Raw genomic sequence first — 27,899 nt, forward strand, 5'->3', positions numbered from 1 at the left:
TTAAATTACAAAATTTCATAGTTGGAATTTAGTTTCTACCGTATAGAAAGGTTTAAAAGTAGTGGTAAAATATGGTAAATTGCCGGGAGAGTTACTCACATTAACACATCTCTATTTAAAAGACAATCTCATGCAATTGTGATTGCTCCAAGAATTGACACACAAACTTGATTGTTTATGAGTGGGATTAGGGTTAGGCTTATGAGTTAACACCAAACAATCAAGATGCTTAAGGTTTGTTGATTTTCTAAAGGTCAACAAAATTGATTTTCCTAATTTTACTAAAACACATTATATATAGATATATTAATTAAACAATTTAATTACTCATAATAATTTAATATCAAACATTAGATTAATACTTAATCGAATTTCTATCCATACCTATCAATCGGATATGAATCTGTATTCAAATTTTCGATACATAAATTATATTTAAATACCTCGTATTATCCTTCTAAATAAAGCGTTAAATATATCATATATATATTTAATACTTTTCTCTCAAAATTGACTTGAACACTCTCGAATTTGTCTATAATTATTCTAAGGTTTATTTTGATATGAGTTAATGGAAAAATTGATGAACTTATAGATTATGAGTTACAATGGTCCAAGATTAACTAGCTGAACTCTTTAACAAAGTTAATCAACCTTCATTAAACTTTCAGGATACTCCACTAAAGCTTAGTAGTTGCACTTAGAGATGTCCATGGGACAAGGTTGAACTAGGGATGCCATTTTTTGTTTCCATCCCCACTCCCCATTTCATTCCCCATCCTCGTGTAATTCTCTAAAAATATTGAAACGGGGGATTCCCATGGAAAATTCATGGGGATCGGGTTCCTCAAAAGAATTTTTTTCCTTTGTTTTTATTTTCTTCTTATGAAAAGCCAATTATTTTAAATTAATAAAATTATAATTAAATAATTAAATATATCACTAAATTGTTTATTAAGAAAAATTAGTCAAATTTTGGACTAAAAAACTAACCAACATTTTAGTTAAAAAAAAAAACATAAATCAAATTATTTACGTATATAATCTATATTTAAATATTGAACTTAAACATAAACATATTCATTACCTTGTCCAATAAATAATCAAACTTGAAATTTAGATTTTGATGCATTTTTATATAACAATAATAACATAACTGTTCGCACGAGATTTTCGAAGAAATTTGATTTGTGGTGTTGAACTTGAGTTGATGTTGTATTTTTGTTGATTTGATGCGATGTGGTTCGATCTCTAGAATTTGATACTCTGATTCTCTCACGACTAGATGCTTACGCTTGATTTGGAGGAAGTGGAGCACGCGACGTTCTTGAAGATTGTTGAACGTCTAAGCTTGATTTGGGAAACGTCTACGCTTGATTTGGGGAAGCGGAGCACGCGATGTTCTTCAAGTTAATTGAATGTCTACGCTTGATTTGAGGAAGCGGAGCACGTGATGTTCTTGAAGTTAGAGCCTTGGAAGAAACTCTATATCTTCAAAAGAGCTTCAATCTTCGATGGAAGTTGGAGTTATGGAAGAAATCTTGTATCTTCAAAGGAGTTTCAATCTTCGAGGATGGTCGACTTCAGGAGTTAGAGAAGGATGGTCGACTTCAGGACTTAGAGAGTCTTCTAGCACTTGGGAGAATTCTCTCTGGACCTTCTAAAGTCAAAAATTTCTAACCGCTCTGAACTTTTATATTTACAGAATTCTCTGAAGGGTTTTATGGGCTTGAGGCTGGCTGGTTGGTCCATGAATCAGACCCATGAACTCAACCATATGGACTTAGATTATATTTAATCTTTAGGTTCAACTAAGCTTATTTTTGGGCTTAATTGAACTTAATTAATTAATCTAAGTAAATAATATTTAATTGAACCAAAATAATTAATTTGATCCAACGGTTAAAATGAAAACATGTGGCATTTTAGAATTGGCCAATTTATGTTTTCAATTTTTAATTTGGGTCACATGTCATTTTTTAATTAGTGTCAAATTCAATTATTTGCACTTTTCATCGTTAATGTAATAATTGATGTGTCAATTTGTGATTGGTCTCAAAATTTCTTATTCAACAATAACTTTACATAACTATACTAAATAAATTAAAGTATAGTCAAGGCGGGGATGTGGATGGGGACCGGGTGGGGTCAGGACGGGGCGGAGAGCGGACAAGGTTGGAGAATGCATTCCCCATCTCCATTTAGTTCATGGGAACTTTTTTCTCACTCCCTCCCCCATCCCCTTGAATCTTTGCCCCATTTAGGATGGGTCCTCATAGGAAAATTGGACATTACTATCTTATTCTCGTAATTACTTCTTGTTTCTTAAATCCTATAATTCTGTAAGAACAATTGGTTTGTGGTGAAACCCCCAAAGTGAATCTTTCTCAAACAAGGGGAAGACTCTTTGTTCAAGTCCTAACATCTCTTATCTCTAAAAGTAGGTTGAAGTGAATTTTTTCTTAGACAATTCAAAATAGGTTATTTTTAAGTATAACAAAATGAACCAAAATAATTACAAAATATAGCAAAATTTTAGTATCTATCAATGATAAAACTTATATTAATGTCTATTAATGTCACTGGACTCCTAATTGTGTCTAATAGTACTTAAATTTTATTATAAATATAAAATATTTTTAGCAATATTGCTATATAAAATGATTTCTTATTGAAAATATACGAACTAAAATTGAACAAATTTAAAAATATGGAACCAAATCTCTATTTTAACCTAAATTTGAATTGAGACTATATTTTTCTCAATCCTAAGAGAATGAATAAGTGGTAATTCAAAATGTGTGTTTCATGTGAATACATTTGTTGTTGTTTACTTGTATTTTGCATCCTTATTTACGCATGAGATTCACGTTCAAATTTGTAAACAAAAATTGTAATATGATTCACCAGCTAAAGGGTTGATTCCGTCCAAAAAGTACATCTTACCATTATGGTTATTACTTTTTTTTTACAGAAGAAAAATGAAACATGATTATAGACTTATATTTTGGTATAATCATGACCCAAACTATGAGATAAAAATTAATAATTTTAGGTAAATGTAATAAAATGAAGGAGAATTTACATAAATAGATTAAAATGGAAAAGATCGTATAATAAGAATATTTAACTTTAAAATTTTGATTATCTATTTTTTGGAGTTGGATTAATTTTTTAAAAAAATGATATACATTTGCGGTCAATTGATGTATGTAATTTGATTAGAATTAAGATGTATTTTCATGACGAATGGGGAAAAATCGTAAAACATGGTTGGCTGGTTCATGAAAAACCCCTATTTGGGTTTAAGGTCACAACATTCACATCATCGTGAACATTTTCGCCGGAGGCAAAGAAACGCAGTTGCAGCGGCAGTGCTTCTCTGTATCGTCAAATGCTATGGATGAACTGCAAATGCTGCTTACAACCGCAGCGAGTCATGCAGAGTTTGCTCAACAATACGAGAAGGTACTTCTCATATTATAGGGTAGCTGCTAATGCCTTCGAGATGGCTGCAAAACACGGCGAATTGAGGGTTTTCATTGTCGCCGGAGAAGTTTCCGGCGATACCATCGCTTCTCGTCTCATGGCATCTCTGAGGACGCTTTCTCCTGTTCCTGTTAATTTCTCCGGCGTCGGAGGGTAAGCTGTTACTTCCGTTAAGTGTTCGAATCGTCTGTTCTAAGGGATGCTTTCTGATTTTTCCGTACTTCAACTTGGTTTACCCGCGTTAAAGTGCAATATTAGTTTAAATTTTGACTTCTAAGTTGCAATCTTGTTCATGTGTGCTTACGTTCTGAATTTTTATGGCTGAACCAACGAATTATATTTTAAGATTTCTGCCATTAAACCTTTGTTGGTTTCATTTTAGTGATAGACTATCCTTTAACTACTGTTTTGTCCCGTTATAATTTCACTTTTGGTTGTTACAGCCCCATGATGTCCAAGCAAGGGCTTACGTCTCTATTCCTCATGGAGGATATTGCAGTAATGGGAATATGGGAGTTATTTTCTCATCTAAAGAGTATTAGAGTGAGTAATTCAAAGCATAATGACTGGTGTTTTACTGTTTCTCTCTCTCTTTTTTTCCCCTTATTTTTTATACAGGAGAAGAAAAGAATTTTCTGCATAGTCATACGGTACAACTAGACAAGAAACAAACTTGCCATCGAAGAATGAAGAACACAAAAGTAAAATTGGGAAGCAAGTTAAAAGATTTTTTTTTTTTTGAAAAAACTACTTCAATTCATGTCCAAAAAGTAATGCCATCTTGAAAGAGCTTCGAGATAGCACTTAGTAGATCCAAGGAATTTGATGAGATTCCATATATTCATTATAGTTTGATGAGATGTCACACTGAGCATATCCAACTATCTGTTCATGTTAGTAATAATAGTGACTACTTTTTAATTTGTAAGATTGGTTTTATATGCATGTCATTTCCTCTATGTCATGAGATTTGTGGATTGGCCGACTTATGTGGAGACTTTGGCAATGCCAGGAAAAGCTCAAGAGGACCGTTGAGGCTGCTATTGTGTTTGAACCTCATGTAATTGTTACAGTTGACTCTAAAGGGTTCTCTTTTCGTCTCCTAAAGCAGATTCGAGGTAATTTGCACCAGCATCTTGCAGACTATTGATTTATGTTAGTTGTTTATACAATTGTAAGCACATGCGAACACTGAGGTGGTTTGGCAGCTAGATACAGACGCTATAAAATGGATGGTCCACTGCATTTTCATTATGTAGCACCATCATTCTGGGCTTGGAAAGGAGGTGAAGAAAGGCTTAAAGGTCTCGTTGAATTTGTTGACCACATTTTATGCATACTTCCTAATGAAGAAGAAGTTTGCAAATCAAACAGATTGGCTGCGACCTTTGTGGGGCACCCCATTCTAGAGGATGCATTAGACCTCAATGTGGTAAGACTAAGATATGTCTTAATCCTGGTTCATGCAGAGTGTATAAATTATCATGTTTGAACTTCATTCATGAAAAAGTAGGCTGCATTCGTTGTCCTTTTGTCTCACTAATTGACTCAGTTTAATGCATGCCACATTAATGCCTTGTGATTTTATGTAGGGGAAGGATGCCTCGTTAATAGAGTTGAAAATACGAGGAAGTTGCAAAGATTTTCTAATTAAAAATAACATTTCTGATGGTAAATATGGCTCTCCCAAACTTTCCTTGAATTCATCTCTACTTAGCAGCTTCTATTTGTGTTAAACACTTGCAATCTTGTAGTTTCCTGATACTCCTATCATTAGTATTTTCCAAATTTTGAACATAGATTCCTTGAGTAAAACCTTAAAAAGGTAGTACTCACTTTGTAATCCTATTTTCTCTTTTATATATAAATGGTATTTAGTAAAGTTTAGATCTTTGGTAAGGAAAATAAAAAAGGTTAAATCTGGATTTTGTATCATGTATCCTTTTAAAAACCTCAGTGAGACATTTGAGGAATTTTGTTTTTGAAGATGCAACAATCATTTCCCTGCTTCCTGGAAGTAGGTTACAGGAAGTCAGCCGAATGATTCCAATCTATCTAAGTACTATGGAGTTGTTGAAAGAATCCTTCCCAGAGCTGATAACAATCATTCACGTTGCTCCTAATCAGCATGTACAAGACTATATAAATGGAGTCCTTCATAAGTGGCCTGTGCCTGCCATATTGGTTGCGGGAGGATCACCTCAAGCAAAATATGATGCATTCAGTGTAAGTCCTTTCAGTCTACTAAAATGTATACAAACTTATAATTAAGGGCATAGCATCAAATTTAAACTATAATATGCAGATTTTTCTTTTTCCAAGTTCTTGGTCAGGCTGATTGCATAGACTTTATAGCTGACTAACTATTGCTGCTTTTAAAATCATTGTTTTCTGAACAATCTCTGGCATCAGATTTTCTTTCCATAAATGGAAATTATAAAATTATCATCCTTTGAGTGAAAATTGAAGTATCCATTAACGTTTATATTTTTATGCAGGCTTTTGATCCCTTCTTTCTGCTTCTTTGTTGTTTGATTTGAGTATCTACTTTTCTGAACTTCGAAGGAATGCATTTAGCTTGATACTACTACTCATAATGAACTACTCTCAAGAACTAATGGTTTTTTTTAACTTTTTCCTTGGAATTTGTGCCTAGTCAATAAAATGCATTCCTACACTGAATTCTACCTGCCTTACAGGCAAGTAAGGTTGCTTTGTGTACTTCTGGTACAGTTGTTACAGAGTTGCAACTTGCTCGGTTACCTTGTGTAGTTGCTTACAGAGCTCATTTCTTAACCGAATGGTTCATTCGACGCAAAGCGAATGTATCATACATCTCCCTTCCAAATATTCTCCTAAACTCACCTGTTATTCCAGAGGCACTGTTTCAAGACTGCACTCCAGCAAAGCTACATTCAATGATCAAGTAACACGATTTTTCCTTTTTCATGCAAACTATCTTTTCTATTAAAGAACAACCTAGTATATCAACATTTTAATAGGCTTGTATAATTGTATTTGAAACGGATGTAGCTCCATAAGTTCCATATCACATATTGTTGCATGATTTGGTCTGCTTATCGTTGCAGGGAATTAATATGTAACAATGGCCTACGCAACAAACAGGTCGTCGCAGCCAAAGAGGTCCTTAAACTGCTGTCATCTTCAAAAGACAATATGAAGTTCTTGGCAAAGGAGGGTTTAAAATGCACATCTTCAATGTGCACACCCAGCATGATAGCGGCATCTGCCATACTGTTCTATAAGAGGACTCCAGAATCAATTTTGTAATGTGATTTTTTTATTGTCAACCATTGATAAGTTGTTGGAATTTTATGTTCGGAAAGCATTTCAATGAAAAACAAACCATTGATGATGAGATGGGTTCTCTGTTCAAACAGAGTGCCCATCCTATTCAATGACTATTGATTTAATTTCCCTGTTCTCTGTTTTCAACCATCTTCCATTCACACCCTGTCTATTGCTTCATAACTTTTTTATTTTGTTTTATTTTGATTTCTAAGATGGACGGGTTTGTTTTTAGATTGAACTCATATATGTTTATGTTTGATAGATTTAAATATTGTTCTCATTATATGAAGATTAAATTTTAAAATGTTGCATTATATTAAATAATAATAACAAAACTTATAAATATATTGTGTCATTATAAATCTAATTCATTTTTTTAAAGTTTTTAAAGAATATAGATGATGTATTAATTATATAATATTACAATGGGGGTAATTACTGTTGGTAGCATTTTTAGGATAAGTAAATAAGAATATGGCAGATTTTTAAACAAATGGAAAATATAGCAAATCTTCCTCAATATCCTAATTTGTTTTCTTTTATTCCCAGAATGCCCTTGTTCAAATGGAAAAAACTTATGTAGAAAATTTCACAAAGTAACCTAAAGATAAAAAAAAAATCTTCCCTTTGACTAACCCATGACATTTTGCTAGGTGAAATGTCATTTTTACCCCCTAAGTACTCAATACTTTTTTTCTCCAACTTCACTTTCAAAAACAAAATCAAAATTCAGAGTAGTTGGACGATTTGTTAATAATTGAAAAATCCGTATGCTATTTAGAAAAGTGTTTTTGATCAGATAAAAATGCACAATCACTTAGTAAATATTAGGCGAGTAAATGTTAAGCGATCGCCTAATATTTACTGGGCGATCAACTACTACTTACTTGGTGATCGCATAATATATATTGGACGATCGTTTAGTTAATGGTAAGGGGTCATTTAGTTAATGGTGGAGATCGTTTATCAACAATTGACCAATCATATAAGACTTTCTTTTATTAAAACACGTTGAATTACTATAAGGTCGAATCTCAATCGTTTTATCTCATTTGCTTACTTTTGTTCTCAATTGTTTTCTCTCTTCATTTAATTTTCTTTCAACTCTCATTGTTCTTCTTCACTATTGATTTGCTGTTTGAACTTTTTTTTCTTTTACCTCCATTCTCAGAAAGAATCTTCAAAGGTATATTCATTGACCCTTAAATTTATTTATTTTAACCGTTCATTTGAAAGAAATGTCTTTATGGTTGGCAGGTTTCTCATTTTGAACGATCTATTAACCCAAACTAAACAATTGTCTAATTCTTATTAAACGATCACCATTTACCCGATCGTTTATCTGAGAGATCTTTTAGTCTACGTTAAAAGATCATTTAGCTTTATTATCCAGTCATTTAGCTTTCATTAATTGATAGTTTAGGTATAGTTAATTAATCATTTAGCACATAAGCTTCATTAAATAATTGAAATGTTTATTTTTCTATGATCAACTTATTAGGATGGTTGTTTCTGAGGAAAAATATTTTCCTGCCACCATTTCATGCCGAGTCCACAAGATTCACACCGTGATAAAGGATAAACTAGCCAGCGAACTAATGGAAATATTCAATAAAACCATCTTTGGTCCATTGCTAAATGTTGACATGATCTTCAGTAGCCAGTTGTTCCACTTCTTATTAAGGGAGATAAGTGATGAGAGGTCGGATGTTACAAGCTTCGAAATTTTGGAAAAGAAAGTTACATTTATAAAAGTGGACTTTAAATTGGTAATTAGTTTATGGTTAACTGATGTAATGGTTTAAAGTGACACATGTGGTGAAAGGCTATGAGAGCTCATACTTGAACCAAGTGTCACAACCTGCACCGCGTATGTCCTTGCTCAGTATGCAAGTCGTGACATGACTTGAGTATCTATTTCATTTAGCCGGAATTTAACTAAGTACAACAAATCCTAAATTAATAGAACATTTTAGTGGGAGAAAAATGGTATATATGATATATCAATTTTTAGCTCTCATGTCTCTAAGAGTTCACACGTAAGATTCATACTCGGCTTTGTGTCGCCCTGGGAGCGGCCTCCCTTCGGAGAGTGTTTGTATGGGTCAATAACAAGGTGAATAGAGGAATTGTTCATAGTAAGTGGCAAAAGGACGCGTGTCAACATATCCTACAGTCTCCATCATTAGGTTGCACCGTGAGATTTCTATGATGCGCTTGCGTGTTGTTTTAGTGCGACCATCCCTTTAGAGGGCCTGATTGTAGGAGTCGGAACAATATGAACTCTATAAATGGATAGGGTTTCTTAGGTTAATCTTCAACAGTTGTCTTTTCTTTTGGTAGCCTGTTAAAGCGTACCGTTGGGATCTAAAAATGGTAGGGTCACACCTAGGGGATGAACTAAGTTAGTTAATGAATCCTTGATCGAACAAGGATAGCTAAGAACTATAGGAATATGAGTTATTCTGGTATTAGTTATTAGTTGAGATTGTTTCAATTCAGGAGAGGAGTAGTTGATCACCTTCGGTGGCTGTTACTCTAAACTTCTGAAGTATCGTTGCAAAAGCTAAATCATTTGTTTGATTAGGGTTCTTTGATTGCTTGTTTTTGTTGAATTGATTGGATTATTTTAATGGGTTAAGACAAAGATAACTAATACGGCCAATTGATTGTTTCAGCATGTCTTATTCAATTATTCAACTGCTTAAAAATGGAAAATTAACCGGTAAAAACTATGCAACGTGGAAGTCAAACCTAAATAAGGTTCTTGTTAATAATGCTCTACACTTCGTCTTAATGAAGGAATGTCTTCCTTCCCCTGCTCAAAATGCATCTCAGAATGTCAGAGATGTAGACAACCATTGGACAAAGGCAATAACAAGGTATGCATCTATCTTTTGTTCAATATGTTTGACATACTAAGCAAGAACACGAGACCATGGCCATTGCATGTTAGATCATGGACTCCCTTCAAGAGATGTTTAAGAAGAATTAAAAAAAGAAAAAAAAATGAGGTAAATATGATTTACTTTTCTTAGAAACATGTTTACTAGCCATGTTTGCTCTTCTTTAAAGGAAACTAGTTCCTTTAAGCAACTCAAGGAGGGTGAGATGACTATCAAGGTTGGAACAGGAGATGTCATTTCGGCTTGTGCAGTGGGAGATATTAAGTTGTCTTTTAGAAATAGATTCTTGTTTTTGGAAAACTGGAACATAGTTCCTAAGATTAAGAGAAACTTAATTTATATTTCTTTACTTATTGAACAATTGTCCTCGATTGTTTTTTTTTTTCTTTAAATGAAGCGTTCATTTTAAAGAATAATGTACATATTTGTTCAGCTAAGCTTAAAAAAAAACGTGTATGTATTAAGACATAATGAAGCAAAAGTGTTTTTGAATCATGAGATATTTAAAACTGCTAATACTCAAAATAAAAGGCAAATAATTTTTCCAAATAGCAATACCTTTCTTTGGCATTTAAGATTAGGTGACATTAATCTCGATAAGATCGAGAGATTGGTAAAGAATGAATTTCTAAATGAGTTAGAAGATGATTTGTCACATTCATGTGAATCTTAATATAAAAAAATTGAAAAAAAAAAAGACTGAAAGACCTTTTACTGGAAAAGGTTATAGAGCCAAAGAGCCCCTGGAACTTTTACTTTCAGACCTCTGTGGTCTGATGAATGTAAATGCTAGAGGAGGTTTTGAATACTTCATTTTTTTTTAACGATTATTCAAAGGTATGGTTATTTATACTTAATGGGACATAAGTATGAAGCTCTTGAAAAGTTCAAGGAGTATAAGGTTGAAGTTGAAAACCTATTAAGTAAAAAGATTAAAATACTTCGATATGAATGAGGTAGAGAGTGCATGGACTTGAGATTCTAGGACTATATGATAGAACATGAAATCTAATCCTAACTCTTAGCACATGACACACCTAAACAAAATGGTGTATCAAAAAGAGAAATAGAACCTTGTCAGACATGGTTCAATGATGAGCTATGCTCAATTGTCAAACTTGTTTTGGGGTATGCAATAGAGACTGCAGTTCATATCTTATTTGTTGATTACCCTAAAGAAACGAGAGGTGGTCTATTCTTTGATCCAAAACAAAATAGAGTGTTTGTATCAACAAATGCTACTTTTTTGGAGGAATACCACATGAGAGATCATGAACCACAAAGCAAATTAGTATTAAGTGAAGCTACTAATGAATCAACAAGGGTTGTTGATGACGCTGGTCCCTCATCAAGAGCTGATGAAATCAACACATCATGTTAGTCTCATCCTTATAGGTAACTTAGTCTTAATCTTGAGTGTATTATGAACTTCTGCTTGCGAGGGATTGTCCTTTGATTTGTACGGGTGAGAGTGGTCAGATCGCCTACTCAATAAGCTTATCATTTTGGAGACAAGACCGAGTGGGGAGCTGGGAACATAATTACACAAGATGAAATTCACTCATTCCCTACTTTAAGGTAAGTAGATAGGTGTTCCCTTAAATGGTGTCTCCAAGTCTTGAACAAAGGGTCTTACCCTCTATATGGCACGAGATGAGTTTCTATTTATTGGTAGGACCATAAACAAATTGTTCATTGGAGGAGCACTGATATTTAAGGATTAGAGGTAACCTAGGGGTAAAACAATAAATTGACCAAGTTGGGGTTATGAACACTCGTGAAGGACTAACTTACTGTTATTGGTCTATATCCATGGACACAAAAATATATCTACAGTGAGAAAAGTTCAACTGTGAATCTTTAGTGGAGTATACACACAGTTAACGAATATTAATTAATGTGGTCAATGGGTTTAGCCAATTAATCTCATATCGTTGTAGCTTCTGATATGTAAGTCCATTAGGTTCCCTTTCTAGTTCGTAAAGAGTAATGAGATTTATTTATATTGGTTGAAATTTGAAATGTTCAAATTTATTTTGAAAATTAGTATAATGTATAGTGATACATTATAATATAAAGTTTATCAAACTTTATTATATAAATTTAATTTTAGATATGATTCAAAATTAATTTATGAGAGAAAATATTTGAATGAGTTCAAATATTAATTTAATATGAATTAGATTCATGTTAAAATTAGTGATTATGAAAGAAACTTATATTTGAATATGATTTAAATTTAATATAAGATATTTAATTTAGCTATTAATTGATTGGAGAATTAATTAATAGTTTAATTTTATTTAATTAAATTTGATTTAATTAAATCTATAAGGTATTGCATTCAAATAAGATTTGAATGAAATATTAATTAAATATCATTTAATTAATTATATTAATATAAATATATAAGATATTGAAGAGATATTCATTTAAATAAGATTTGAATGAAATATTAATTAAGTATAATTTAATTAATTATTAGCTAATTGATTAATTGTTAATTAATTAGTAGATTTAATAAAAAAAAGTCTCATAATTCTTTCATACTCTTTTTCATATTCCAAGAAAGAAATAGAGTTATAAATATGGAGAAGAAAATAGTTTTCTTCAACAAATTAATCAAGAAAAAAGTCAATGCTTTTTGTTCTCTGCGAAAAGAAAAAAGTTTCCCTCAACTACCTTTAAGTGTTTTTCCATCCCAATTGGTTCCCACAAATCAATCTCATCTTAGAGGATAGGAAGTTCTCTGACAGGTGATGTTTCTATTTGGAGATTGATTTGTAGATTCAGAGACGTCATCGAAAGTAAGTTCTCGTATCCTATAAATTAAAAGCATGTTTAGTTTTATATTTAAAATTTTGATTCTAATTTTGCCAATGTACTCGTATTTTAAGATTTCCAAATTAATTTGAGAAACGGTTCTTTAAATTCTTCCACTGCCATAGGGCTTTTATCCCTTAAAAAACATTAAACATCATCTATGGCAACTCACAGTCACTTCTTGTCATTCGTCAGCTTTACCTTTGCCTGATGAGTTAAATGTAAAAATAGTGAGTATAAACATATACTCAATAAGAAACCCACTACTAAATGGCAGAAGCGTGGGGGACATGTAACACCCTTAGTTTAAGAGGGAGACATGAATGAACATGAATCACATCTGAATGAGAAGAATCATGAGAATATGAAAGTAATGTTAAGAAAAACTTAAAAGAATTAAAAGTTACTATCTTACTAACAAAGTGCACCTTCATTTTCAGTGGCTCGATCATAGAAACTCCAAAGTGAAGCGTGCTTAGCTTGAAGCAATTCTATGTTGGATGACCTTGAAATTTTTCTAAGATGCGTGTGCGTGAGAACAAAGCATGCTGAAAGAACTCACATTGGTTTGTGGGGGAGAACTTTCACTTTAATAAGCTTTTAGGACATGTAAGGATTATGTTGCCAGGTTGCAAGAGATGTAGGGGAATGTCGAAGATTTGAATTCTGAATTCTGGGCCTAAGGCATTTAATTTATAAATGACTTAATTTGTAAGTATTTTAATTAAAATTATACTTGATTTTTACTTAATTAATGTTTATCAACATATCGTGCAATTAATTAATCTATTAAAAAATAATATAATACTTTCTTGCTTAATTTTATAAATTAAATTCAAACATAATTTGTCCTTAGGGAAATTAAATAGGATAACATTTTGAGAATATGATATAGCAATTATAGCACATTGCTTCAAAATTTTACAAATATGGCAAAATTTTCACTTCTCCATCTTAAATTTAATATTATTCATAAACTATCATTCAATAACTTATTTTTCTTCCTCTTTTTAATGTCTTACTCATTATTTATTTATGCTCCCACTTTCTAAGGCCCTAATTATTTGTTTATTCTTATACTAGAAAAATTATTTATTTTTTATGTCTTAATCTTAATTTTAAAATATCAATAGTACAATGATTGCAAAATGAAATATAATATAATGGTTGTTGATCAGAGTAATTTAACTTCATTTGTGATTTTTTTTTATACTTTCTTCGATGTGTATTTTAAGTTGAATCTAATTTCAAATGATTTTGTTTTATTTTTTTGGTTTTATTTTGTCTCAGTTTCGTATATCAGTGTTGTGATATACTTATATTATATGTATTAGTTGGTTAATATACTTACTACGTGATTTTTGTTTTTTTTCAAATATTATGCAGTTCATTAGAGTATTATTAAGTATATGAATGATGTAACTTACTATATGAATGGTTTTTGTTTTTTCAATTTTATGCAGTTCATTATAGTATTATTAAATATATGAATGATGTAACTCACTGTATCATTATCAAGTATATTAACAATATATTGTTAAAAAATATCAGTAAAGTGAATCATTATCAAATATATGAATCGAGTTTACAGAAGTATGTCAATAATATAAAATGTATAAATAGGACTTCAAGCATATCAAGTGCATGTAATCAATCAATTGTATAAGTGAAGAATACAAAATGTATCTGCAATGTATCAAACATATATTAGTAATGTTTCGGTATCGAGTGTATCAAAGAGTATCAAGTACATCAAGTGTATCAATCAAATTAATAAGGTGTATCAATTGGTGTATTAGGTGTATAAGATGTATCAAACATATATTAGTAACGAAGACATTTGTGACATTTTACCTCTTAATGTGTGGTCTGGGCTTCGTTTTTGTCATTTTCGCAAATAATAAAATGTGTGTGATATGAGCTTAATTATTATAACTTATTTGGCCATTTTTACAAGTGCTCATTGTCCTTAATCATCCATTTGATAGCATTTTCAATGCATAACCAAATACAATTGTCTCTGATTTGGAGATGACATCTAAAAATCTTAAACCAAATAGCGTACGTTGTTTGCGACAAAAACTATGTTAGAGAATAATGATTACTTCCTTGCTTAAAAAAACACTATTTTATAGTCCAAATTAGCTATAGTAAGGTTATTCTAAAAATTCTATCATTTTTATTATTCTACATTTATCATTCTTTATTTATTTATTTTATGGTAAGCTTTTACTATTTTTGTCTCAAACTATACTAATTATTTAGGGAATATAATATAAGTAGCATATAGAAGAGGTTGATAATAGTAACTCCAAATTACACATAAACATAGTTTTGTATGTGTTGAATTATACAGAATAATTTCGTAGGCCCCAGAATAAAAGTGACGTGTCATAAATTCATGGGTTTAATTTTTACATGCACAACTAATTCCTGCCTTAAGACCAGCTCAATTCAACAAAATTTCCTCAACGATAAAAGAAAAAAAAAATAAAAAATCCAATTTTCAACGTTATATATTTTGGTACCCATTACGCTCTTCAATCCCATCACCGCCATCAACCCCTTCACCAAAATCGTTTCACTAAAGAGATCAACAACCCTCATTTTTATTTTTCACAAAAATCCCAACCCCTAACTTCCCAAGCCCATGGCTATTTCAAGACGATTACCCCTAATTCTTACCCTCGGAACAATCCTTTTCTGCTTCTTGTTCATCGGAGTTTCCGCCGCTGCTGGACCCGACTACGGCGACGACATTCACACCGTCAAGCACCCCTCTGACACTGCTGAATGCAAGCGCGAACATCTCGACAAAGGCGACCAATGCAGGGAAGAAAACGACCTCTTTGAGGACGACGATTTTGATGATACCTACAAAATCGTTAACAACATTGCCGTAACCCTATCGGCGTCCGGCAGGATACTTCAACAGGAGACAGAGGAATCGGAAGATATTCCGTCGTCGGAGGAAGAAATGGGCAACATTCTTATAGTGGGGCATTGAGCGGCCACGAAATTACTCTTTTTTTCTTTTCGGTTTTATGGTATTTGGAGGAAAGTTTTAATTTGGAATTTTATTATCGTACTTGGCTTCTTAATTAGAGCATAAGAGATATGGCACGTCCATGGTGGTGTGGATCATGTGTGGACCGGCGTCCATTGATTCGGCTAGTTAATCTTAATCATAAGTGCATTAGTAAAAATTACAAAAGTTGAGAAGAAATTTTTCTTTTTTCTTTTTTTAATTATGATTTTTAAAAACTTACTTTTGCTTATTAGAATTATTTGAATAAATTGCACCTAGTTGATATCTATATTATCACATTTCTATTTCTATTTTTATTCTCTAATTGTTCCATTTATACGTCTTCTTTTGTGAAAGACAAAGAATTTTGTAGGATTCTTTTCTTTTTCATATTGGTTGTTTACTATTTACTTAATGTTTTGTTTATATAAATGTGTTATTATGAAGTTATAAAAGACTAATATTATATAGGTCAAAAGAGGGAGTATAGAAGTTTATTTATTACTATTAGTTTTTAAATTTTCAATGGTAATCACTATTTTTTTTTTTTTGTTCTTTTTTAACACTAAATTTGTTATTTTTCTTTAACTTTCATCTTTGCTAATAATAAAATTTATTTTAGTAGCATGCGTGTTTGAAAAATATAAATTTGAATTTCATTTTACTATTATCATTTTTCTTTTACTAACAATTAGAGAGAAAATTAGTATCATTATGAATGCAATGGATAATCCTAATTGTGACTTACTAAATTAAATAACAATTACAATATTACATCGATTTTTTTTAATTCTGAAATTTCTAGTAGGGTTTGAATAATAAATAAATCTTTTGATCAACAATATTTGGTTTAACTTATTCAACTAAAAATAAATATTAAAACTTTCAATCTAAACTAAATCCAAATTAAATTTATTGTGTATTATGTCAGGTATATAACATTTTTTTTTTCAAGATTTTTAAAAATATATTTTTTAATTTTTTTTTAACTACACTACAATTTAGTTTCTTTTAAGAAAGTACATATATTTTTTACTCTAATAAAAGAAAATAGTTGACTTGATCTTTTTGCATACATGTTAATTTATGGGTTTTTTTTTTTTTTTTTTCATTTTGCACATATATGAAAAAACTCAATCGTTCTTTATCCTATGAAATCAACTAAAATTAATCTTATTCTCACTTTGACTGAGAAATTTCAAATCAAATGATTGCTTTTATGGAATATTGTAGAATTTTAAGATAAATAAATAAATAAGTTTAGTTTTATGTATTGTAGTTTATTTTTTCTATTAAAAAATCATATCTAGAAATACAACAGTGAAAAAAATGTTCGGATATTTTTAAAATAGGAAAATAAATTAAAATATTTAGAAACTGCACATGATTTTTTGGATTCTATATTATTAATTTTAATATAGTTTTGTTATTGATAGAATCTTAAATATCATTCGTTTTGTTATCGATAAAATCAGAAATTTTGCTAAACTTTAATAATAAAGGAAAAAAGTTTGAACTTACCACTATGGTTTGTTTCAAAATATTGTTAAAAGGTAAAGGTAATATTTAAATATAGAAAATGAATTCATGTATTATTTATAAATAAAACAAAAATTTTACTTTTATTAATGATATAATGGATAAATGATATATGATTAATTTTCATAAATATAACCAAATAACAAAATATTTACGTGTAACAAAATCAGGTTTGTCCTTATCACTTTTGAATTTCGGCTCGATTTCTTCCTTCTTCCTTTCCATCTTCCTTCTATTCTTCTTCTACAATTCTTCTTTTATATTTTTTTGAAATCATAATTTTTTTCAATCAATCATCAATATTGTTTGTTTTTTAAGTCTTATTTGATTTAAGATTGTATACCAAATATAAAAGATATTGGTATACGATCTTGAACCAAAATCGTTGGAATATTGGTACATGATCGTGTACCAAATATACAAGATCTTAGTACATGATCTTGAACAAAAATGGTTGGTATATTTATACATGATCATTTAGATTTAGATACACGATCGTGTACTAAATTTAAACGATATTGGTACAAGATCCTATATCAAATATAAAAGATTTTGGTATACAATCTTAAACCAAGATCGTTTAGATTTGGTACATGATCGTGTATCATGTAAAGAAACTAAAACCTCAATCAAAAGAAAAAATAATATTCTTGATGATTTTATTGATCAACACATGATGAATATTTGTACACAATGGTGAATAACGTTAGCTTGTGCTACATACATAGAAATAATAAATTTGTGACGAAAATAATAGGTTTGTGGAGGTTAAAAAGAGGAAAATTGAGCAAGGGTCATATTTTCTATATAGGGAAGACATGAACAATTAATCATAGAAAATTTGGACAAGATTTATGTCAAGGTTAATTATCCAAATTTTGTGTTAATTATCCAAATTTTGTGGTAATTTGATTAATTTGGATTTAGTGGCAATTTCATTTTGTGATGCTTGATCTCTTATATCCTTCCTCAAACTCAAGTGTTGCATTTGCTTAAACTCCAAGTTTGTTTCATAACTCAATAAAGTTTGCTTGTAAGAGATTGGTGTATACGTTAGCTAGTTGTTTGTGAGATGAAGGGACAAAGTGAGTGATACGGGAGTCATTGGTCAATTTTTCTTGAACAAAGTGATAATCGAGTTCGATATGTTTGGTTTGAGCATAAAATATTGGATTGATGGTCATGTATAATGCATTGAGATTGTCATAAAAGAGTTGAGGTGTTTGGTAGACATGTGTATCAAGATCTCTAAAGAGGAAATGATCTAGGTAAGTTCAACAGTGGCACTAGCCATGACACGATATTCAGCTTCAACACTTGATCAAGTGACCGTGGTTTGCTTTTTCGAAGATCATGAAATGCAATTTTCACTAAGATAGACACAAAATCTTGTTTTACTATGCCTGGTTATAGTGCATCCAATCAAGTCTGCATCACAAAACACATAAATGTTAAAAGTATTTTGCTTAAAAATAGGTAAACCATACTTTATAGTCCCTTTAATGTAGCGAAGGATTTGTTTCACAGCTTGGAGTTTTTTTCGGTTGGATTTTGAAGTTGTTGATAAGCATGGTTGACAACATGAGAGAGATCAGGATGCGTAAGAATGAGGTATTGGAGGGACCCAATGAGACTACGATAGGCTTGGGCATCAGTTGGATTATTGCCTGAGAGATGATTTGAGGTGGTGACAACCATGAGAGTATTGATTTTGGAAGCGTCGAACATGTTATTGGCCATGTGCCCTAGTTTTATATTCTCTCACACCACATCTCTCATACCACTAGGAATTTTAGTCCAAGTGGGAGTTTGTTGGAATTTTTTGTCCTAAAACTCGTAGTTTGTAAATCATATTCTGTTCAATAAAGTTGTTATTGAGAAATTAAATATTATAATCTTAAATCCAATAAATCAAGTTCCAAGGCTATTTTTTGAATAAACTTGAACTTTATGTGTAAACATAAACGTGGATCAAGTTCGAGTATATAGCCTAAATAGTCTATAGTATATGAAATAAAGGTTGGGCGCCTTATTTAGAGAAACTATGGATGCGGCCCACTTTGTAGTACAAACGAGGTGATCCTAATCGTTCATGTAGAGACATGAAAGTGGGGGCATCCTATGTAAAATGTTTACATAAGACTGAACCATGAATTAGTCATTTTTACGTTATAACACCGTTTACTGTTTAAAACTGACTATCTCAATTATTGATGACCTAGGTAACTTAGTCTTAATCCTGAGTTAACTATGAACTCCTGTTCATACGAGATTATCCTTAGATCTGCATAGGTGAGGGCAGCTCATCAGCGTTGGCCCAATAAGCCTCCCATTTCAGGGGTAAGATCGGGTGGATAGCTGGGAACATAGGGTACAAGATGGAATTCACTCCTACCCGCTTTAGGGTTAGTAGATAGGTTGTTCTCTTAAGCACTGAATCCAAGTCTTGAACAAGGGGCCCCACCCTCTCATTGGCCCGAGAGGGATTAAGTTTATAGGTTGAACCTTAAACCAATTGTTCAATAGTGGATTAGTGGGACTTAAGGAGCAAGATGTAATCTTGGGGGTAAAACGGTATTTTGACCCAGCCAAGGTTACGAGCAACCTGTGAAGGATTAACTTACTGATTATGGTTTTATCAAATGGACACAAATATATCTATAGTGAGGGGAGTGCAACTACGGGACTTTAGTGGAATGACCCGTTAGTTAACGAATGTTGATTAACTCGGTTTAAAAGAGTTTAGCTAGTTAATCTTGAATCGTTGGAGCCCATGATCTATAGGTCCATTAGGTTCCTCTGCTAGCTCATATGGATTAAACTTAGAACAGTGTGATGAAATAAGTCGAATTGTTCGAATTGGGAGAAGAAAGGGAAACCGACAAATATAGTGATATAGTCGTCGGTCTTCTAATTAGAAATAGAGCTTTATGTTTTACATACTATAAGTATGAATGCGGATTCATACTAAGAAGCTCGGAATTGATGGAATTGGTCAAAAATAGTAAAAAGTCAAAATGTTGACTTTTGACTTTGAAAAGTCAAACTTTGACCGGCCTTATATTCAAATGTGATTTGAATTTTGGAAAAATGAATGCGGATTCATGCTCGGGAGGTTGGAATTAGTCAAGACGGACAAAATGATAAAAAGTCAAAATATTGACTTTTGACTAAGAAAAGTCAAAGTTTGACTTTTGACTAAAAATATCTAATGACCATTTTACCCTTGGACTAAGTTAGTGGGAAAATCCAACATTTTATTGGATAATCCCACTAACTCTTAGTGGGATATGTGGCTATATGAGATATAGACACCTAGCCCACTAAGTTCCACTAATTGTTAGTGGAACATTAGGTGTTGAGATTTGGCAAATGAATTGCATGCATTTTTGCATGTAATTAGGTTATAAATAGAGGTGTTTTCAAATGTTGAAGAACTTTTGCCTCTTTTATCATTTTCATCATCTCAACAAAAGAAAAAAGAAACCTTCCAATCTCATTTTATCTCCATTACTTTCTACACCAAAATTGGGTCCCACAACCCGATTCTTTGTCTAGAGGATAGCAGTTGAGTACTAGTGGTGGTCTCGGTTAGAATTGGTAAGAAGATATCAAACATTTTGAAAGCTTCAAAGGTAATATTTCTTAAAACCCTAATTTGATTAGTTTATGGTTACATGTTAATTGTGGCAATTAGGGTAGAAATTCGATTCTTTTTCCGATGTGCATGACTTAGTTCTATCACATGTGTCCTTTAATGAGGATGTTTTTTGTATATTTGCTTTGACATAGGAAAAGACCCTGAGGAGTGGACATCTCCTCCCAAGAAATAATGTAGAGACCTTAAGTCTTTAATAGCAAATTCATTACCGAGGGTGGTAATGAGTTGTTGTATTGCTTGAGGGTAATTTCTAGTGATAATTATGTCATCAACGTAGATAAGCATAATGATTGTGACATTGGGTTGTTGAAGAATAAATACTTTGAAATATACTTTACACAAGTGTTATGCCTGTTTCACACGATTTTAATGTCTAAACGTAGGATAATAAACAAAGAAAGAAACTAGTGAACCACAAGAAGCATCTTGCGCAAAGGCTACGCGATGGGAACTAGCTTGGCGATTAATGTCTCCAGGCGAGAAACAAAGTTATCACTTGAAGAAGGGTCACTAGAAGATAAGGGCGGTAGTTGAAGGTGATGTGACATGTGACAGACACTTTTCAACAGATGTTGCTGACAAGTTTAGAAGATACAAGTTTTCCTTCTAAATACTGCCTATATAAAGCAATCTTCGTCAACCTACAAAAGGAGACGCCTGAATGGGCGCAAGAGGCTCGAATAGGCCAAGTATCCTAGAGAGTGGGGCAAAGGAATAACCTTTCTGCCATCTGTAAATGTTTTCGTCAATAGATATAGAAGAAAACTATTGAAATTTTTCTTCTGCAAACTGAGTTCAATCTCATGGTTTCTTTCTACAATAATAGACTTGATTCTTTATGTTTCATCACATGAAAAGGTTTGAAAGATTTTTTATGTGTTGAATGTTGGTCTATTGGATCACAAAGATTGTTGGTTGACTTGTTTGATAGACACACCATAAAGACTTCATTAAAGCTAACACAAATATAATGTAGATTAGTTTAAAGTTAAAATTTAGTCATAGATGGAAGAAGACTGTGAAATTGCTTGAACAAGAGCTCCCTTCATGGCTTCCTCCAGTCGTAAGCAAAATGACATATGCAAACGACCTTGTAAAGTATCAGACAATCTCCATTTCTTTAAGGTTGTTATTGCCGATGCTCTCAAGTAACAAAAGTTTGTAGGTAAAAATTATTCTAATATCTAAAGTCTCTTGTTACGTTGTTTGACTTATTTGTTTTTAATTTTAAATTTTTAATAAATAAAAAAAAACTCTCTCAGGGACGCACTCGATCATGAGTGACTAAGAAATTTACTTGAAATAGTTTTTTTTTAAATTTGAAAAGAATCTCGGAGTCATTCTCGATCGAAAATAACCAAAAAAACAAAATTACGAGTTTTCTATACTTTTAAACTTTAAAATAAAAAATATGCTATTTCTCCAAACTTCCAACAAATTTGGTTAGTAACGAGTGTGGTTCTAACATTTCTTCATGCACATATTCTAATAGTAAAAACGTGTTCCAACTTTTAAGAAATAAACTTTTATTTTAAATTTAAATGGTACATTCATTTGGAATCACACGCCAGCGCACACGTAATGCGTTGAACAACCGTGATAATGGGGGTCGTCGTCATTCCTCATCCAATCTCCCTCCAATAAATTGCCGCCCTGACCTCCATTTTCATTTCTCAACGCTCATCGAAGCAATTCCTCAGCAAACATTGCTACTCTTTCAGCACATTCGACACCCAACTCTTCTGGTAAGTCGTCCATGGCCTAAAAAATTCTGGGGTTCGATTGTCCTGTTTCCAAATTTTTAAGACTGTGGTCTTGATTTCGTTTTGTTTGGGCGGAATTCAATTGGTGAATGAGTTGTATTAGATTGGTAGGGTTTGGTAATTGTTATCATCACCTTTTGATTTCGCGGAGAATGTATTATTCTATTTGGAATTTGCTTCGAGTAACAATCGGATTGTTCAGCTATTAAGAATATCGTAGGTTCGATGTTGTTAGTTTGATGAGTTTAGGAATATTTAGAGCGAGAGGCGGGTTTAACCTTTTCGCATACAGGGAGGCAGATTTTCTTTTGGGATTTTTGGGATAGATCGATGATTAACTTCCTTTATCTAAGACCAGCGTATCTTCAATTTTCTAATTGTTTTCTGTTAAAAAAATTCATATTCTAAGCAGGTTAAAAAACACTTCTGTTTCGTGTAAGGAACGATTGGCTCCCCTACTACTCAAATTTTAACAATTAAAGCTATTGGGAAAAAATCTATCAAATTAAGTGTCAGTCTTTATTAATACAAGGACATAGTCTTTGTTTTTAAGGCATTTGGTCTCTAATCAGATTGTTAATGTATAGGAAGAGACCTCAGTGAATTATAACAACAATTTTCACTATAGGACTAAATTGTAACAAATTTGAAGCATAGAAGAGCTACGGGACTAAAAGTGGTTTTTTGATTGCGGTCCTAGCTGCATAATTTTACATGCTTTAGTTTATGTTCAAATGCCGTTAATTTGTGGTAACTTACTGGATCGGTTATGGAAACCTTGAATGGTTGCAGTCTGACTTTATTAGCAAACAGTTTATTGGCGGCACCATAAAATATTTACGCTTGCAAATAGTTAAATTGCATTGGGTTCAGTTGATGGAACGACCTTAAGTTTTCTTCTGTTATCTTCATAAAATCCATATTGGTTTTCTGCAAACTAGCATTACCTAGTCAATATATGTATCTTTTGCTACCAGATTCTTATTAAGATGAGAAGGAGAAGCTTTTGCTTTGACAATCTAAATTTTCTATTCAATGTAGACTGAGTGTCCTAATAATAGTTTGTTATTTCTTTTGGGAGAAAATGGAGCAGCAACACATCATTTATAATATACCCGTCTTATGGAGGGGAACAAAGTATATGGTGGAAATCAGTTCAGATTCTACTCTTAGAGACCTTGGTCAGGAGCTGCTAAAAATAACTGAAGTTAAAGCAGATACCATGCGATTCATTGTCCCACAATTTTCCAGCAAAAGCTCGAAAATGTTATACCCATTTTCTGATGAAGATGGATGCTTGGCACTGCAAAAGTTTTCTATTTTTAAGGTGCAATTCGTTTTCTTATTTTTATAAAGTTGGGTTGTTTTTATTTTTTTTATTATTTTTTTATGCATTACCAGTTATAGTATGTACTTGATGCACATGAAGTTCTTATTATACAACTTGCTTTTTCGATCTGTACGGAACAATTCCTTTCTCTGTTGCAAAAATTGTCGTTGTGCTACTATTTCTAGGTAAATGACTATCAGCTCTCATTGCTTCAGGACAACAACAAGCCTATCAGAATGATGGGAGTCTCTAAGAATGAGGTAGACGAAATTTTGAACAATGCTAAGAAAAATGAACGAATTGTTGGGTTCGATGAAGAAGAGAAAAGACTGAAACAACGAATGTCAAGTAAGCCTCGGGGTGTGCTGAAACTACCAGAAGGGCCCTATGTATTTTGTGAATTTCGGACACTTCAAATTCCAGGAATTGAGGTGCTTTTTCTTGTGCTCCTTAGTTTTAATTTAATAATTTTATATTGCATGCATAAACATTGTAGCAGGATTGCACTTTGCAGGGTTTAGGCTCTTTAATCTTAAATATTGTTTTTGAACTGTATTGCTTTTGAGATTTCCATTAGCTGTGAGAATTACATTAATCCAAATGTCTTGATCTGGTGTTGAATGGCACACTCTTTCTTTGGCTGTAGCTAAACCCTCCAGCTTCAGAAGCTTTGAAAAGAATGCATATGCTTGCTGCTGACCCCGGTATTGTTGCAATCATGAACAAGGTAAAGGAATGTCTTAATCTGGGTGTAACATATGATTAACAATAAATAACCTGGTGATTGGCTTTCGTTTAGCACCATTGGCGCGTTGGAATTATGACTGAGATGGCCCCTATTGGCTATGTTGGTGTGAACCCTAAATGTATTCTTGGCTTTAACAAGGTACAGTTACTTTAGTGCAAGGAAAACTTAATTATGTTATTCTCCAAATTTGATTTTTTACTATAATTTCTGATCAGAACCATGGAGAGGAGATATCCCTGCGACTTCGTACAGATGACCTGAAGGGCTTCAGAAAATATGAAAGTATTAAGAAGACATTACTCCACGAACTTGTGAGCTCTCTTTGCATTGTTTTTCATATTTATACATTCAGAGGTTAATAGTACATGGTAATTAAGTCTGGAGTGAATCCCTAACCTTTTTGTGATATACAATTAGGCCCACATGATTTTTTCTGAGCACGATGCCAACTTCTATGCTTTGGATAAGCAGGTAATAATGTTTTTTATTATGAGTCATTTTTCCATCAATTGCTGTATGGACAGTACTTGCTTTGTGTTCATCAGTATTCCTTAATTGGGTTGTTTTTTCAATTTGATGTTTCTTAGCTTAATGAGGAGGCTGCTGCTTTAGATTGGACAAGATCGAAAGGCCACACGTTGACTGGAATGAACTATTCCCAATATCATGAAGAAAACGATGTTGAAGATGATTTTGGTGTCTCACAGAAGCTTGGTGGAAGTATGTCGCATCAGCTGGTTAATGCCCGTGCAGCTTCAGTTGCTGCCGCTTATCACCGTATGACAAACAATTCAGATTGCAGTTCGGGAGTGCCTCAAGTAAGTGCAGAGTCTAATCCCAATAGTTCTCACCAAAACAAACTGGAGCCTGATCCAGATGACAGTGTTTATCCAAAGCTTGAGCCTGATCCTGATGGCAGCTCCAATGATCAAAACATGCTTGGGCTTGATTCCAACAACAGTTATAATCATAAGGGCAAGCTCGAACCTGCTCCTGATGATTCTATAGGGAGCGAAAACTTAGAATCTGAAAGTGAACCAAGAATCATTAAAAGCCTAGTAGTTCAAACAGATTTGAGCAGCACAGAAGTACATCCTGTGCCTGCTACTAACAGCAGATTGTTGGAAGCCACAAAGTCGTATGGAGAACCAGATCTTGATGATAGGGGAAGCTCTTCGAACAGTAAAGTAATTGACACAGACCATCTCTCTCAAGGAATGCAAAACCTGGATTGCAACATTTTCCAAAGAATGATAGTTGAACCTGATCCAGATGCCTTGGGAGAGAAAGTGAACACTTTGGCGTCTGGAAGGGCCATTGGACACAACGAGACTGATTGTTTAGAAGCTGGCTTAGTGAAAAACCAATCCCATTTAAGCATAAACTGTAAAAAGCATGATACCATTCAAGGAGAGGAACCAATGCAGATAGAGCCCGACCCTGATGAAAGTTTGGTACATCAGGTGGATTCATCTAAAATGGCCGTTGACCAGCTCGATCCTGATGACCAAGAAATTCAAAGAATACAAGACTCTGTTTCTGTTGTTTGCAATCGATTGCGTGAGGCTATCACAAAGCTGCTGGCTGAAGTTAAACCTTCTGAATCTTCAGCAGTTGTTCAAACTCTGTTCAAGATTGTTAAGTAAGTTCTACCTTTCCTTTTCTTTTGTACTTTCAATTCTTGATGGCGATATTCATCTCCTTGTTAGGCACAACTGATTATGACTTCAAACTCTGCTATCATTTTTGCAATTGATCATTATGATTTGATCTTTGTTAGGTACCTCCCAACAAGAACACAAAAAAAAACAAAACAAAACAAAACAAAACAAACAAACAAACAAGAACACTAAAAGATAGATTTTATATTGCAATATCAATAAAGAAAATACAATATACCTCAGCACATTCTAGAGGACTGAGAATCCTCTCCCAAATTCCCCAAAGGAAATCTCAACAGTTCTTCACCCTGCTCTCAACCCATCTGCATTATATATAACTAAAAGCTCTGACAAACTTACTATGTAGTTACATATATGACCCTCCTAATCACCATCTTATATTTTACTAATAGTCCTACTGATACCATAACTAGTGGCCTTACAATCTTCAATGGTGAATTGTTAGACTGAAATTCCTCTCTTCTGCAGGAATGTAATTGAACACCCTGATGAAATGAAATACAGAAAGCTTCGCAAGGCAAGACCATTAACTTCCACCCCCCGCCCTTCCCCTCTACCTGTTCTCTCTCTCTCTCTCTCTCTCTCTCTCTCTCTCTCTTTCTCTCTTTCTCTCTCTTGTTTTCATGAGCTAATAAATGGATGCATTACAGGCAAATCCCATTATCCAAAAGAATGTTGCCAACTATGAAGGTTAGTTTTGTGTGTTTATCCATATTCAGCAAATACGTAAAGGAACGAAAGGAAAACCAACTAAGAATTTCATTATAAATTAGTATGATTAGCTTTATGAATTGTTGTATATTTTTAAACGCAGCTGCATTGGAGATCCTGTTCTTGATAGGTTTCATTGAAGATGCATTGCTAGATGAAATAGGGAAGGCAGAAACATTCCTTGTACTGAAGCGTAATGATCCTGGCTTATTGTGGCTTGCGAAATCTACCCTTGAAACATGCAATGCCTTGTAGATTGAAGAACACATATTCTTTTTATATTTAACAGAACTGTAAACTAAAACGTGTACACTATAAATTATATATTACTGTATACAAGTTTGTTTAGACTAAACAATTCGGTATTTGAACAAATCCTCTCCATAAGCATGTTTATGCAAGTAAGATGAGGGACGGTTGTATATAAGTGTTGTTTCTCAATGGCTTTAATGCCACTTGTCTGTGTGCTATTATATATTAATTTTGTTCTCCTTCCATAATTATTTTGTTTTAAGTTTCATGTTCTTTTAAATCTATGCTTGCTTTTCGATGGAATTTTATATTATAGTTTTTTAAGAAACACCTGAATTCTTGTTCAAAATTATTTTGGTATTAGACGTTTCTGAAAATTATTATTTTAGGCTCTTGTTAGATACAAACTTAAACTTATAGATTTATTAAATATCTTTAAGTTGGCCTAAACTTCTAGATTATTAAAATCTAAATAAAACAAACCAAAGAAAAAAAAAGAAAAAATACCCTTTTTGTCTCTCGTTTCGAAGACTAAAAGTAGTTATTGGGATGTTGAGTTGGGATAGGATGTGTATATCCAGTTACGTCATGTTTAGAGTGTAGAGTTGTTCTGTGTGAGTTCATATGTCGGGTATTGAGTTATATGTTACGTCAT

At 32.6% G+C, this 27,899-nt stretch overlaps 2 protein-coding genes across 2 annotated transcripts; both read left to right on the plus strand.

Annotated features, from left to right (window-relative positions):
• Window positions 1-3,246: 3,246 nt before the first annotated feature.
• Window positions 3,247-6,948, plus strand: LOC101210111 (probable lipid-A-disaccharide synthase, mitochondrial). Its single transcript, XM_004143183.3, has 8 exons — window positions 3,247-3,642; window positions 3,933-4,032; window positions 4,502-4,607; window positions 4,698-4,921; window positions 5,082-5,160; window positions 5,477-5,715; window positions 6,189-6,415; window positions 6,579-6,948. Exons 1-8 carry the CDS (start codon window positions 3,395-3,397, stop codon window positions 6,778-6,780), a joined length of 1,425 nt encoding a protein of 474 aa, XP_004143231.2. The 5' UTR covers window positions 3,247-3,394; the 3' UTR covers window positions 6,781-6,948.
• A 15,355-nt stretch (window positions 6,949-22,303) lies between these two features.
• On the plus strand, window positions 22,304-27,492 carry LOC101220832. Its single transcript, XM_004143143.3, has 11 exons — window positions 22,304-22,503; window positions 23,603-23,848; window positions 24,067-24,282; window positions 24,498-24,578; window positions 24,651-24,737; window positions 24,815-24,910; window positions 25,017-25,070; window positions 25,187-26,241; window positions 26,750-26,798; window positions 26,932-26,971; window positions 27,096-27,492. Exons 2-11 carry the CDS (start codon window positions 23,606-23,608, stop codon window positions 27,245-27,247), a joined length of 2,073 nt encoding a protein of 690 aa, XP_004143191.3. The 5' UTR covers window positions 22,304-22,503; window positions 23,603-23,605; the 3' UTR covers window positions 27,248-27,492.
• The last annotated feature ends 407 nt before the right edge of the window (window positions 27,493-27,899 follow it).

This window comes from Cucumis sativus, chromosome 6 (genome assembly GCF_000004075.3).
Source record: "Cucumis sativus cultivar 9930 chromosome 6, Cucumber_9930_V3, whole genome shotgun sequence".
Lineage (NCBI taxonomy): Eukaryota > Viridiplantae > Streptophyta > Magnoliopsida > Cucurbitales > Cucurbitaceae > Cucumis > Cucumis sativus.

Excerpts from the sequence above, each read along its gene's own strand:
- LOC101220832 (XM_004143143.3), top strand. The coding sequence starts at position 23,606 with ATGGAGCAGCAACACATCATTTATAATATACCCGTCTTATGGAGGGGA. Across the intron at positions 24,579-24,650 it reads TTGTTGCAATCATGAACAAG|CACCATTGGCGCGTTGGAAT; the intron begins GTAAAGGAATGT and ends GCTTTCGTTTAG. Across the intron at positions 25,071-25,186 it reads TCTATGCTTTGGATAAGCAG|CTTAATGAGGAGGCTGCTGC; the intron begins GTAATAATGTTT and ends GATGTTTCTTAG.
- LOC101210111 (XM_004143183.3), top strand. The coding sequence starts at position 3,395 with ATGCTATGGATGAACTGCAAATGCTGCTTACAACCGCAGCGAGTCATG. Across the intron at positions 4,608-4,697 it reads TCTCCTAAAGCAGATTCGAG|CTAGATACAGACGCTATAAA; the intron begins GTAATTTGCACC and ends GTGGTTTGGCAG. Across the intron at positions 5,161-5,476 it reads TAAAAATAACATTTCTGATG|ATGCAACAATCATTTCCCTG; the intron begins GTAAATATGGCT and ends TTGTTTTTGAAG.